Source organism: Pangasianodon hypophthalmus, chromosome 7 (assembly GCF_027358585.1).
Source record: "Pangasianodon hypophthalmus isolate fPanHyp1 chromosome 7, fPanHyp1.pri, whole genome shotgun sequence".
Classification (NCBI taxonomy): domain Eukaryota; kingdom Metazoa; phylum Chordata; class Actinopteri; order Siluriformes; family Pangasiidae; genus Pangasianodon; species Pangasianodon hypophthalmus.
In genome coordinates, this window is record NC_069716.1 from 11,300,618 (window position 1) to 11,313,603 (window position 12,986).

Sequence of the window (12,986 nt, forward strand, 5' to 3'; positions counted from 1 at the left end):
AGCTAGTTTCTGATTACATCTTTAAAATTTACCTATTTTTTCATCTTCCAGCACCATTTTCCGCTCTTCATGAAATGCCCTAAGCCAGCGAATCTTTTCCTCCAATTTTTTGGCCAGGAAGATGTGGATCTCCTCTGTGTCCTTGTTGTGCAGTTTAAATGCATTCTTGATGCTAACATTGAAGTCATCGTCCCATCCATCAATTGCATCTTTCACTTCATACCTGTCCATGTTAATGCGACCTTTGTAGTAAAGGATGTCACGCCGAATGAGATCCTGTACATTAAGAGAATGTCAAATTAAATCAATAAGTCAAAAAACTGTGCCTATGCAGTTCTCTTAGAATTCACAAATGCACGGGGCCCAGAGGAGTTTGTATATACAGTCCCCTCAAAAAGTATTCGAACGGCAAGGCCAATCCTTTTGTTTCTGCTGTACACTGAAGACATTTGGGTTTGAGCTCAAAAGATGAATATGACATGATAAATCAGATGATAGTGTGCTTTAAGTTGTTCTATTTTGAATTTATTCTCTACTGATAAAGTAGGATTCTAACTTTTGTGCACTACTTCAGTTGGACTCTAGATTCTTGCCACTAGAATTGTAGTATTATATATTATTGTTGATTCGGTAGTGTTGCTTGGAACTGTCTGTTGGGCTATGCTAATTAGTTCTCTCAGGTGACTAATCAAGTGTAGTATTGTGGGCAGGGCTTACTAAGATATACTGAATGTTATCCACTACTGATACTAGTGCCAGAAGCATACTCTGCAATGGTTAGACACATAAATTTAGATGGAAAGTGACAAGTTCAGTAGTGTTTATTTCTTCTTGCTCAGTTAAGTGTTACTAGTTCCCTCTCAGCCCTATTTTCACTAACCTCGGTCCTGTGACTAGGCTTCAGAAATGTATCTCATCCTTGACCTACCGAACCAGCATCAGAATATATTTATCAATGGAGACTTCAAAGCACTTCTATAAGACTTTCTGGATAAGGGCATCTGCCAAATGCCTTTAATGTAAATGTAGATCAGAATTTCAGATTTAATTTCCTGATCTAGATGTGTTGTGACAAGTGTTTCTTGTTGCCCATGTGTGCCCTGTCAGATTAATTGTTTAAACCATTAATAGCTCTGAACCTCTGCTCTTGGTTTGAGCCCTGAGTATGACCTGTGAAGATTGCATTTGTTGTTAAAAAGGATAAGCCAACATGAAGACCAGAGAGCTGTCTATGGGAGAAAAGCAAGCCAATTTAAAGCTGAGAAAAGATAAAATTCTATCAGAGCCATTGCACAAGCAATGGGCATAGCAAATACAACAATTTGGATTGTCCTGAAAAAGAAAGAAACCTCTGGTGTATGAACAACCAGACATTAAACAGGTCAGCCAAAAAAAACAACAACAGTTGATGACAAACATTGTGAAAGCTGAAGAAAAACTGAAAAACAACAGTCAGTGGCATCACCAACAACCTCCACAGGGCAGGGATAAAAGTATCACAATCCACCACTTGAAGATTTCAAGAGCAGAAATATAGAGGCCATACCACAAGATTCAAACCATTCATCAGCAGGAAGAATCAGAAGGTCTGATATGAATTCACAAAGATGATAGATAATAGATGATCCAGAAAGGTTCTGGAACCAAGATTAATCTCTACCAAAATGATGGAAAGGCCAGAGTGTGGAGAAAGAAAGGATCTGCTAATGATCCAAAACATATGAGCTCACTGGTCAAGAACAGTGGAGGTAGCGTCATGGCTTGGGCTTGCAAGGCTTCTTCTGGATATTCATGTTTTGATCTCAAACCCAAACAAAACAACGAAAGGATTGGCCTTGCTGTTCCATTACTTTTGGAGAGGACTGTAATTGTGAAGTCATTTCATTTAGGCTTTATTTGGGCTCTGGATCAGGAGAGTTCCCTTACAACAGACATTCTCAACTCATACATTTCCAATAGGTCCTGAGGCTGCCATCTTACAGAATCGCCTCTACCTCTTCCATGTATCATTACTTAAACCTGTCTAAGTTAGCTGGCTAGCTTTTTGCTAACAAAAGATGAACATGTAGGCGTCCATGTTTTTTCCCCCCACTTTGTAGCTCAACTGCATGAAGGTCGAAAATGACATCATTCTGAGTTCCAACTTCCCATTTCCGAGGTAAGCTGAGTGCAGTATAGGCACAGGGGTTGACAGTTTCTCTAATTGGTTGATTGCAAGGGATCTGTATGAATGCTAATTGGTTGCAGCAGAGGATATCTTAGATCCTTCTCTAATACAGGAGTTTCATCAAGAGCACACAGACCATCAGAGTCCCAGACCTAGAGGAAAACCTTGGTGCAAATGTTGTTCAGCTTCAGTAGCTACCTGTAAGTGAAGGGGGAAGAATCACTGCTCTCCCTCATCTCTATTCAAGCTGCCTTTCCCCTTTAAACACACATGCGCTTCTCATTTCACCTGATCTGTATGATGGATATTGTCTGCATCCTGCTGTGTCCACCATATTTCACATAAAATGACCTCCCATTAGTCACCAGCAAGCTCTAATGAGTTCTCTAGTTAAACCAGTTCACAACTGTGTAATGATACAAATTCTAATAAATAAATTCAAATTCAAATTCTAAGAATAAATTGGCTGACTACCTTCCCACCCATTAGTAAGCAAAGAATGCCTCAACTGTTTAGCATGAAAAAGGCTAAAATTACATCATTCCTGAATCCATTTCCCTCTTATTATATCAATTATTATATCCGATATATTATATCAATATAGTATTATATCTGACCCGGCATAATACTTATACATACAAATTTACCCCAAATCTAAAATTAATTCAAGCCATTTGCATTTACGTTTACTCACAATGTTAATTCATTAGGTCATTAGTAATACACAAGTTCATAAAATATCATTTACATAACACACAGTCACACATGTGTACACGTATCATATCATGATCTCTGGTCCCCACGGAGGTGAGACTCTTTTGATCATCCTGCCTTTCACTCACTGTTGCCCTTAACTGGTTACCTCACCCTGTAGGAGTTTACTCACTTGTAGTTTTTGATTACAGTGATTGATTTATCATATCCCCCATATCATTACCCCCATTTATTCTTAAATAATAAATAGTAAATCATGTACCTTTTTACATAACACCAGCTGGTGGTCAAAGAGGAAGAACACTCGATGCTGACTTCTTCCATAAGGTTGGTAGATCCAGGACAGCTCACCTGTGTAGATCAGCTCAGAGCTTCTGTCTAAAATGTCATTACCCTGCACAGAGGATCAAACTCATAATCAAGCTTTCTTTATTCTTTAAATAAATTTAAATTCCCAAATCATCACAAGAAGATACAAAATATCTGAAACAAAATACAGCTCATAAACACAAACATCTCACCTGTATTACTATACAAAATAATGCAGTTTATTGCCAGAAGCTTGCCAGAAATTGATTTTTTTGGTTGTTTGTGTGGCAAACAAATTCACAGTAGTGTGTACACATTTTTGATGCACTCCATTCTGCACACTGTGCAAAAACCACATACCTCTGTTGGGGTTTCCAAACAAATAATAGTTCAATTGATATAAATTAAAGAATTATTAACTTGTACATTCATTGCACATATTCTTAAATAAAAGTTATCCATCGTTATTAAAAGAAAATTCCTTTTTTCTTCCCTTCCCAGAAAATTATATGGGCATTATGATGAAAAGGACGCATTTTTCTAGCAGCAGCACTGTATCCCAGCTTCGTAGAACATTCTGACCCTATGTCAAGCAAACTTGTCTGATCTTTCTGGAAACTAACAAACTGAACTAAATCTGATTAAATATTAATAGACGGCTATTGTATTCAACTGCTTGAAAGCCAAGTTACAATTCCATAAACATAAAAGTCTGGTCATAATGATTTATGAGGATGTTTACAAGTGCAGTCAAGATGCTGTCTTAGCATCACTACCTAAAAGAGGGGCCAATTCAGCCACTGAAAGCCAAGTTGCAACTTTCCCCTTCATCCAAATACAAACAAGCCTTCCAGAACTCAAGGCGAGTTTCCAGAAAAAGTTTTCTCAGCCACATATCACACTTGTGCTGAGACCATAAATTATTTGTACTAGTAAGAAAAAAATTGCAAGAACTGCAACTTTAAAGATTCTATTCCAATTCTGCTGAAAGACACACTGCCTAACACTACATTTATTTTCTAATCTACTTAAACATTTCTGCCAAATTTATATGTATATATATATATATATTACAACAGGAACTGCTGATTATCAATTTGATTATCAGCATCATCCACACCAGTCTTTCTATCATCACCTGAAAAGTCACTTGTGTCATTTGACTGATCAGAAACGTCTCCAGGTTACGTATGTAACCATGGTTCCCCGAGGGAACGAGACGCTGCGTCACGAAACGCTATGGGAACGCCCCCGCGTGACCGCGCTCTGAATCACGTGTCTAATCCGTCCAATGGATGGGCGAGACGTCACGGGCGGGGTGACGTAGCGACCCGGAAGCATAAAAGCCCGAGCGGCGAGCCCCGCGTTAGCTTACTGGAAAATGAAGCAAGCGCCGCAGGGACGCCGGAAGTGTGGCACCGAGACGCAGCGTCTCGTTCCCTCGGGGAACCATGGTTACATACGTAACCTGGAGACGTTCCCCTTCAGGAACTCGAGCTGCGTCACGAAACGCTATGGGAACGAGTATACCCACGCCGCCAGACTTACAAGTCCCTGCCTCCAGGAGGAGGCAAGCCTAAGGCACAAGGACAGAGGAGCCGGGAGTGGCTCGGGTATCTAGGTCATAAAACCTAGCAAAGGTCAGGGGCGTGGACCATCCCGCCGCGTTGCAGATGTCCTGTAAGGACACACCTGCCAGAAAGGCCTTAGAGGCCGCCACCGCTCGGGTAGAGTGAGCCTTGACCCCCAGGGGACTGGGGAGACCAGAGGACTCGAAAGCCAGAGAAATGGATTCTACAATCCACCGGCTGAGGGTCTGCTTAGAAGCAGGAAAACCCCTCTTAGGGGGACCAAAGCAAACAAGCAACTGGTCCGCCTTTCTCCACAGGGCAGTTCTGTGGACGTACGCGTCCAGTGCTCGCACTGGACACGTACAATTGAGCTTCCGATGGTCGGGCTCCCTAAAGGGAGGAGGCTGGAGGTCTGATCCTCAGCGCACCGCGGAGGAAACGTGTCACCCAGGGGTGCCTGCCCACTGACTGGCCATCGAGAGGGGCGTGGCAGGCCGCAATAGCCGCCACGTACACCTTCAGGGTGGAGTGGGTCAGTCCCGTGGAGAGGCGGGCCTGCAAGAACTCCAGCACTGTACCAACTGGGCAGTGAACAGGGTCAAGCCGGCGGTCTCCGCACCAGGAAGTGAAAAGTTTCCACTTCAGGGCGTACAGTTTCCTCGTAGAGGGAGCTCTGGACTGGAGGATGGTCTCCACAACCTCGGTTGAGAGACCGGAAGCGCGGAGTTGTGCCCCCTCAGAGGCCACACCCACAGCTTCCACAGCTCCGGGCGGGGGTGAAGATGGCCCCCCGCCTGTGAGAGGAGATCCCTCCTGATCGGAATCTCCCATGGGGAGCCGTCTAGGAGGGAAATCAGGTCCGAGAACCATACTCGGCCCGGCCAGAACGGGGCTACTAACAGTAGACGAATTCCGTCCCGGCGCACTCTCTCCAGAACTCCCGGGAGCAGAGCGACCGGAGGAAAGGCGTACAGACGCAGCCTCGGCCACGGCTGTACCATGGCATCCAGTCCAAGAGGAGCTGGATGAATCAGAGAGAACCAAAGGGGACAGTGCGACGTCTCCTGCGTCGCAAACAGATCCACCTGGGCTCTGCCGAACATACGCCATATCAGCTCCACCACCTCAGGGTGGAGTCTCCATTCCCCGGGCACCGGCCCCTGCCTCGACAGGGCGTCCGCTCCCACGTTGAGATGACCAGGGATGTAGGCCGCTCTCAATGAGAGGAGGTTCCCTTGGGACCACACAAGGATCTGGAGCGCCAGCCTGTAAAGGGGGCGCGAACGCAGACCTCCCTGGCGGTTGATGTAAGAGACCACCGTCGTGTTGTCGGTGCGCACCAACACGTGGCGGCCTCTTAGGTCTGGGAGAAAGTGTTTCAGAGCTAGAAACACGGCCAGCATCTCCAGGCGGTTGATGTGCCAAGTGAGATGGCGGCCGCTCCACAGACCACGGGCAGGACGGCCACTCATGACCGCTCCCCATCCGGTGAGGGACGCATCCGTCGCTAGCACTACGCGGCGACCAGGAGTTCCCAGGACCGGGCCCTGAGACAAGAACCCAGGTTCTCTCCACACAGCTAAGGCACGGCGGCATCGTCGCGTGACCTTGATCATGCGGAGCGGGTTTCCTCTGTTTCGGAAAAACCCCCTGGTCTTGAGCCACCACTGTAGGGGTCTCATGTGCAGCAGGCCAAACGGTATCACGTTGGACGCAGCTGCCAATAGGCCCAGCAGTCTCTGAAACTGCTTTACAGTGAGTGACCGGCCTACTTTCACTCTCGCGACCGCTGTGAGGACCGACTCGATCCGAGCAGGAGACAAACGTGCCTGCATCGTGGTCGAATCCCACACGACGCCTAGATAAGCGGTTCTCTGAGCTGGAGAAAGCACGCTTTTCTCGGCGTTTAGTCTTAACCCCAGTTCCTTCATATGGGCGAGAACGGCATCTCGATGCCGAGCCGCCATCTGCTCTGAATGAGCTAAAAATCAACCAGTCGTCGATATAGTTCAGTATGCGGATGCCCTGTAGTCGCATAGGAGCCAGGGCAGCATCCACGCACTTCGTGAAGGTGCGGGGTGAGAGTGCTAGGCCGAAGGGAAGAACCCGATACTGGTAAGCTTCGCCCCCGAAAGCGAACCTCAGGAACTTCCTGTGCAGGGGAAGGATGGAGATGTGGAAATACGCATCTTTTAGGTCGATCGTGACGAACCAGTCCTCGGACCTGATCTGAGACACGACCTGAGTGACCGTAAGCATCCTGAACTTCAGTCGAGCGACTGAGAGGTTCAATTGCCGCAAGTCCAAAATGGGACGCAGCCCTCCCCCCTTCTTGGGAACAGTGAAGTACCGGCTGTAGAACCCTGACTCCCTGTCGTGAGGAGGGACCACCTCGATGGCCTCCTTCCTCAGGAGAGTACGTACTTCCTGCTCCAATACCAGAGCCTGCTCGGGACCCACCACAGTGGGAAGAACCCCAGAAAAATGAGGTGGAGGCGAGCCGAACTGAATTCGGTAGCCTCTTTCTACAGTACGCAGGACCCAATGAGACACATTCGGCAGAAGTTTCCACGCTGCCAGAAAGCTCACTAAGGGAATCAGTCTCTCGAGACTGACCTCTGGTGTAATAGAAGCGGTTAGCTGGGTGCCCTGAGGCGGCGAACCGACATGGGGGAAATGAGCTAACCGCTGAGAAGGCCTCAGGAGAGGCCGCGAGCCTCCCAGACCCGCTACGTTGCCGGGCGAGAACTGGGAGAGGCGCTCGCCGGAGACCGCTGCGCCCTGAAGCACCATAGGTGGCAGGGTTGGCAGATCGACCTCCTGAGGGCACTGGGGGGACCCGGGCACCGTAAGATGAGGTGTACGCCACGTCGCCCCAGAGGGGCCCGCCCTCGGAAGCCCTGGGCCAAAACCATCAGGGCTTCTTAGCCGCGGCCCTTCTGGACATGAGGACGGTCCTCAGATCCGCCTTAGTGCCCGAAGGGCCGGGCCCAGAGCGTCGTTGCGACTCCTGCTCCCGCCTCGGGGGAGCACAGGAGGCGACGCTCTGCTTTTGGGCCTCCCTGTAGGAGGGGGCCGTACACGGAGGGGGCTGCCCCCGCCCGGCAGCCCCACGAGCTAGAGAGCGACGGGGGAGGAACCGCTGGAACGCCGCCGCCTGAGCACGGGCCTGCTGGTATCTGTCGACGACGGAGTCTACCGCGTCGCCAAACAGGCCCGAGGGAGTAAGCGGGGCGTCCATGAGCACGACCCTGTCCTTCTCTTTCATATCGGACAGGGTCAGCCAGAGATGCCTCTCCGCCGCCACCAGGACTGCCATAGACCGACCGATAGCGCGGGCGGTCTCCTTGGTGGCGCGGAGGGACAGATCAGTGGCCCGCCTGAGCTCAGCTACCTGCTCAGACGTACTCTCCCCCTGCTCATCCAGCTCTGTAAGCAGGTCAGCCTGGTACGCCTGTAACACCGCCACGGTGTGCAGACACGCACCGGCCTGACCTGCTGCCATGTACGCCTTGCCTACCAGCGCTGAGGTGGTCCGCAGCGGCTTGGTAGGCAACGCCGGAGCCTTCAGGGACGATGCAGCAGCAGGGGACAGATAGCTGGCTAGCGTCTGTTCAACCCTGGGCATCGCCCTGTAGCCGGAGTAGTCCAGCCCCGCCACATTAGCGTAATGGGAAGACGTGGGGCTGAACAACCGGGCCGAAAAAGGCCTATTCCAGGACCTCGACACCTCAGTGTGGAGGTCCGGAAAAAAGGGCAGGCTCCGGGGCGGAGGTGGCGGCCTACTGCGCAAAAAACGCTCCTCCAGTCTAGAGCCCTGAGGCTCAGGCCGTGACTCAGCGGGCCAGTCAATGCTAAGCTTAGCGACTGCCCGTGCAACCACCTCGAGCAGCTCCCCGTATTGAGGAGACTGCGGCTCAGGGTCGACGCTCTCCACATCGACCTCCTCGGAGGACGATAGGTGGAGCGCCGAGTCCGCTCCCCGGGGGGAAGAAACCGCAGAGCGTGCTTCCGAGCCCAGGGAGGGGACAGAGGACCTGGAGGGTGAGGAAGGAGAAAGGGACGGGCCCGTCTCCATTCCCTCCGCCAGGTCCATCTGCGAGCCCCACGAGCGCAACCGCCGCTCTGCCTCGGCAGAAGCGGGGCCGGCACCGCGAGGCACGCTAGTGAGGGCTCCCTCCTCAAAGAGAGCCCAGCGGGAGCGGAGAGTGCGCAGCGGTAAACGCTCGCAATGTGCGCAGCCGGCTCCCTCGAGAGCCGACTGAACATGCTCCGCTCCCAAACAGGCAACGCACAGACCGTGTGTATCCCCGCCCGTAATAAATCGCGGACAGGGAGGAACACACGGCCTGAAGCGCTGCCCGCTCTCGCCCTTAGTCTTAACCTTGGCTTTAGGCATGCCAACGATAAAACACCAAAAGACAAAAATAGACAGACAATAAACACAGAGCGCTTGCTGAAAATAGGAAGCTAACGCGGGGCTCGCCGCTCGGGCTTTTATGCTTCCGGGTCGCTACGTCACCCCGCCCGTGACGTCTCGCCCATCCATTGGACGGATTAGACACGTGATTCAGAGCGCGGTCACGCGGGGGCGTTCCCATAGCGTTTCGTGACGCAGCTCGAGTTCCTGAAGGGGAACTTGTCTTCAGTTAGTCCCTTGATAGATCTCTGTTCATGCCCATGGTGGGAAATAATCACTGATTCATTGACTCACATGTTCTGTTAGCTAAAATTCTTGCAGCAGGGCATGATGAGTGAGTGAGAAGAGTTTAGAGCTCAGTTAACTGCACCTTCATGTCTACTTTATCCATTTGGTACAGCTTAGAACATGAAATTAACCTAATCTTAGAGAAAGCCATTGTCAATTTTGAAATATTTTATAATGCCTAGTAACTAACCCTGGGGAAAAGGTGCTAAAGCCAATACTAACCAGGCTGACTTGGCTAATTTGGATGCTATTTTCAAGGCTGTTGCATCTCTACAGGTTGACTTAAGTTAATGAAAGAGGACATGGTTGTCAGTGGATACCAAAATCGACACCCTGGCTAAGGCTTTAAGATCTGTAACTGCTTTAGTATGGACTGAACTGAGTGGGGATATGAAATTGGTCAGATCTGATGCTAGTACACTGGCTAACTGTGTGTCAAAGCTAGAGAAGGGGACCAAACATTCTATAGCAGATGAGACTACCTCCCTGGAATTAAAACTACAAAGCCTCACTAAACGAATGGCCTTTCTCTCACCAACAAATGCAAGGATCTGTGGGGCAGATCATGCAGAAACAACCTGAACAACAAACTTGTTGGTTTGCCAGAAGATGTGGAGGGAGCGTGACCAACTTCACAGCTGGCCTCCTTAAAAAGACCCTACAGCTTGGAAAGATACCGCTACTTGATTGGTGTGATGTGTATGCGTCATGTCATCCCTAATTTTGATGTGTATGCGTCATGTCATTACTAATTTTTAGAACTTACATTTTTAGACCTTACACTCCAACTAAAGATTTGTTTGAAAATATAAAACCTGTTATAATGATGTTAAGTTGTGCACTGTGACATTTATATCCACAAGACTCGACACTATGCCATTATTGTTGTTTCACACAGAGATATGCATTTGCATATCGCTGAAACAACAATAATGCCAGTGCCATAGCCTTGCTGTTAACGAGCAAAACGATAACTAGCTAGTGTTATTTGTACACACATCACTTTACTTCCACATTGCTTGATGAGACTGTACCTTTGTGTTTGTACTCTCAGTTTCTAAGTGCCTTCTTTTTTCTATGACTTCTATTTGGCAGGCCTCTAAAGGCCAGTTGTTTAGTCTTGTTCGGTACCCTTTAAAAGGTGTGGCATACACAATGGTTGTGTAATCTAGTCAGGTTCTGGGTGATTTTAAGGAAATCTAAATCTAGAGGAGTTGCTATACTTATCAAAAAAAAAAAAGTCCAGCTCTCAGTCTCAAAGAGTGATGTTGACTAAAGTGGTCATTACTTTAATGTCACTGGGTGGAGTTATAATAATCAGGTCATTTTGGCTAACATCTATGCTTTGAACAGGGATGACCTCCATTTTTTTACAGAATTTTTATCACATGTACACGATATTAATACGCATAATTTGATTCTTCGTGGGGATTTGGCATTTTTTAAATCCAGCTGACTGTAAGTACATTTTCTTCACATGTCCATAAAACCTATTCACAAATTGACTACTTCTTATTAGACATTAAGCTCATTCCACTGGCTAAAAATGTAGCTACCAGGCCACTGATTTCAGACAATGCCTCCTTGACTTTTGAGCTGACACTGGCAGATCTGCCCCTGTTGACTAGTCAGTGACATTTTAATTTCCTTTTGCTATCTGACAAATGTGTATATACCTCCGACCCCCATGTAGAACAATAATTAATGTAGAATTTTTTTCAAAAAGCTCAAGATTCCATGCAAAGAGACTAGTGTTAAGGACAGACTTGACAAACCCTTCTCTGAATATGAAATATTACAAGCATTCAGCTCTCTGCAGAAAGGTAATTCACTGGGGCCAGATGGAATCTCATCGGAATTGTATAAGAAAGTCTCCAAACTCCTCTCTCCATTGCTTGTTGAAATGTTTAACGATTCATTTGACATCATCAACCTGTTTTACACAAAATTGGTAGAGACCCACTAAATTGTGCATTAAATTGACCCATCTGGCTCCTCAATACCAATGTAAAGATAATGGCTAAAGTACTTTCTCAACGGTCAGAGGGCATCCTTCCTAACAGAGTTAATCAAGAACAGATACTCCTTCAACCTATGCCACCATATTTTATATATATATATATATTATAATATAATATAAATATTATATATTCTGAAACTGAAAAGATGGCAGAGGTGGTGGTATCATTTAGTGCATAATTTGTGAATACTGACCATGTAGAATGGACTACCTCTTTTTCATTATGCCAGAGTTTGGCTCTGGAGAAAATTTCATATTGTGGATTACTTACTGTACTTCCTCTCCAGTTGCTTTGATTAGTATGAATGACAAAAGGACGTTCGTTTACACAAAAGGACCAGGCAGGGCTGCCTCTGAGTCCCCTTTTCTTTACAGTAGTAATGAAACCTCTGGCCATACATGGAAAATCATGGGCATTCTGAGATCTAGGGCCTCATTCCTCATTTATAAAGAGTGCAAAAATCAGTTATTAGTTATTTTTTTACAGATTTATTATTTTTTTTTATTTTGTGCTGCAATTAACTATTTCCAGTCTACAGTTTCTAACAGGTCTATTAATAGGCTACATAATGATATAAATAGGCTAGAGAATAATGCATTATCCTCTCACCCTCTCTGACAATATTACAGTCTGTGTGCTCAAAACAGTCCTGAAGTGATGATCACCTGTTTCAGAACCGTCAGGCACGTTTCAGAAGTGGCCTGTATGCTGGGATTAGCATAACAGAGATGTGATCCGAACAGCCAAGGTGTGGAGAGGGTCCAGCCTTGTAAGCACTGTGGATGTTTGTATGAACAAGGTCTAAACTGTTTGTTTCACAGGTCGTGAAATCAACATGATTGTGGAATTTTGGCAGCACTGAGTTCAGGTTTGTGTGGTTGAAGTCCCTGGAGACAATGAAAAAATCTGTCGAGGTGCACTGTCTGTAAGTTTCTGATAGCCCCGAAGAGTTCACTTAGTGCTTTCCTTGTGTTAGCACCAGGTGGAATGTACACCGCAACAATGGGGAGGTAGTATGGCCAGCACTTCACAGTCGTAAACTCCACCAGCGACAAACAGTAGCCCGAAAGCACAAGAGCATTCATGCACCATTCATTGTTTGTGTAAACACATAGACCACTGCCACAAGTCTTACCACACTGCTGCTATCCTGTCAGAGTGATGCGCGTTTAGCCCGGCTACCTGAATGGCTGCATCTGGAATGCTGCCATTAAGCCATGTTTTCGTAAGAACGAAAACAAAGCAGTCCCTGAGTTCATGCTTGGTAGTTAGCTGCAGTCTGAGGAAATCCAATTTATTGACGAGAGAGTGAACATTGAAGAGGAGAATGGATGGTAGAGCTGGTCGGCTAGGGTTAGCCTTTAGCCTAGCACGGATGCCGGCCCTCTTTCCACGCTTCCGCTGCCGGCACCCTCTATCCCAGCTGGCAGCATCAGACAATACCGTGGTCCCAGGGCCTGGTTCATGTAGCAGCCCGAGGTCACGTAGCTCTCCCG

At 47.5% G+C, this 12,986-nt stretch overlaps 1 protein-coding gene across 11 annotated transcripts in view; it reads right to left on the bottom strand.

Moving 5' to 3' along the window:
• The window catches only part of LOC113542749 (spermatogenesis-associated protein 13), a 71,852-nt gene that overhangs the window by 8,006 nt on the left and 50,860 nt on the right, over window positions 1-12,986 (bottom strand). For all 11 annotated transcript variants that reach the window (XR_003404347.3, XM_026940469.3, XM_026940463.3 and 8 more), the window contains 2 exons: window positions 3,144-3,275; window positions 33-276 (listed from right to left, as the gene is read on the bottom strand). Coding sequence is in view for 10 of the 11 variants with exons in the window: in XM_026940469.3 (XP_026796270.1) it covers window positions 33-276; window positions 3,144-3,275 (376 nt within the window). In the remaining variant the exon portion in view is untranslated. The remainder of the gene's footprint in view (window positions 1-32; window positions 277-3,143; window positions 3,276-12,986) is intronic.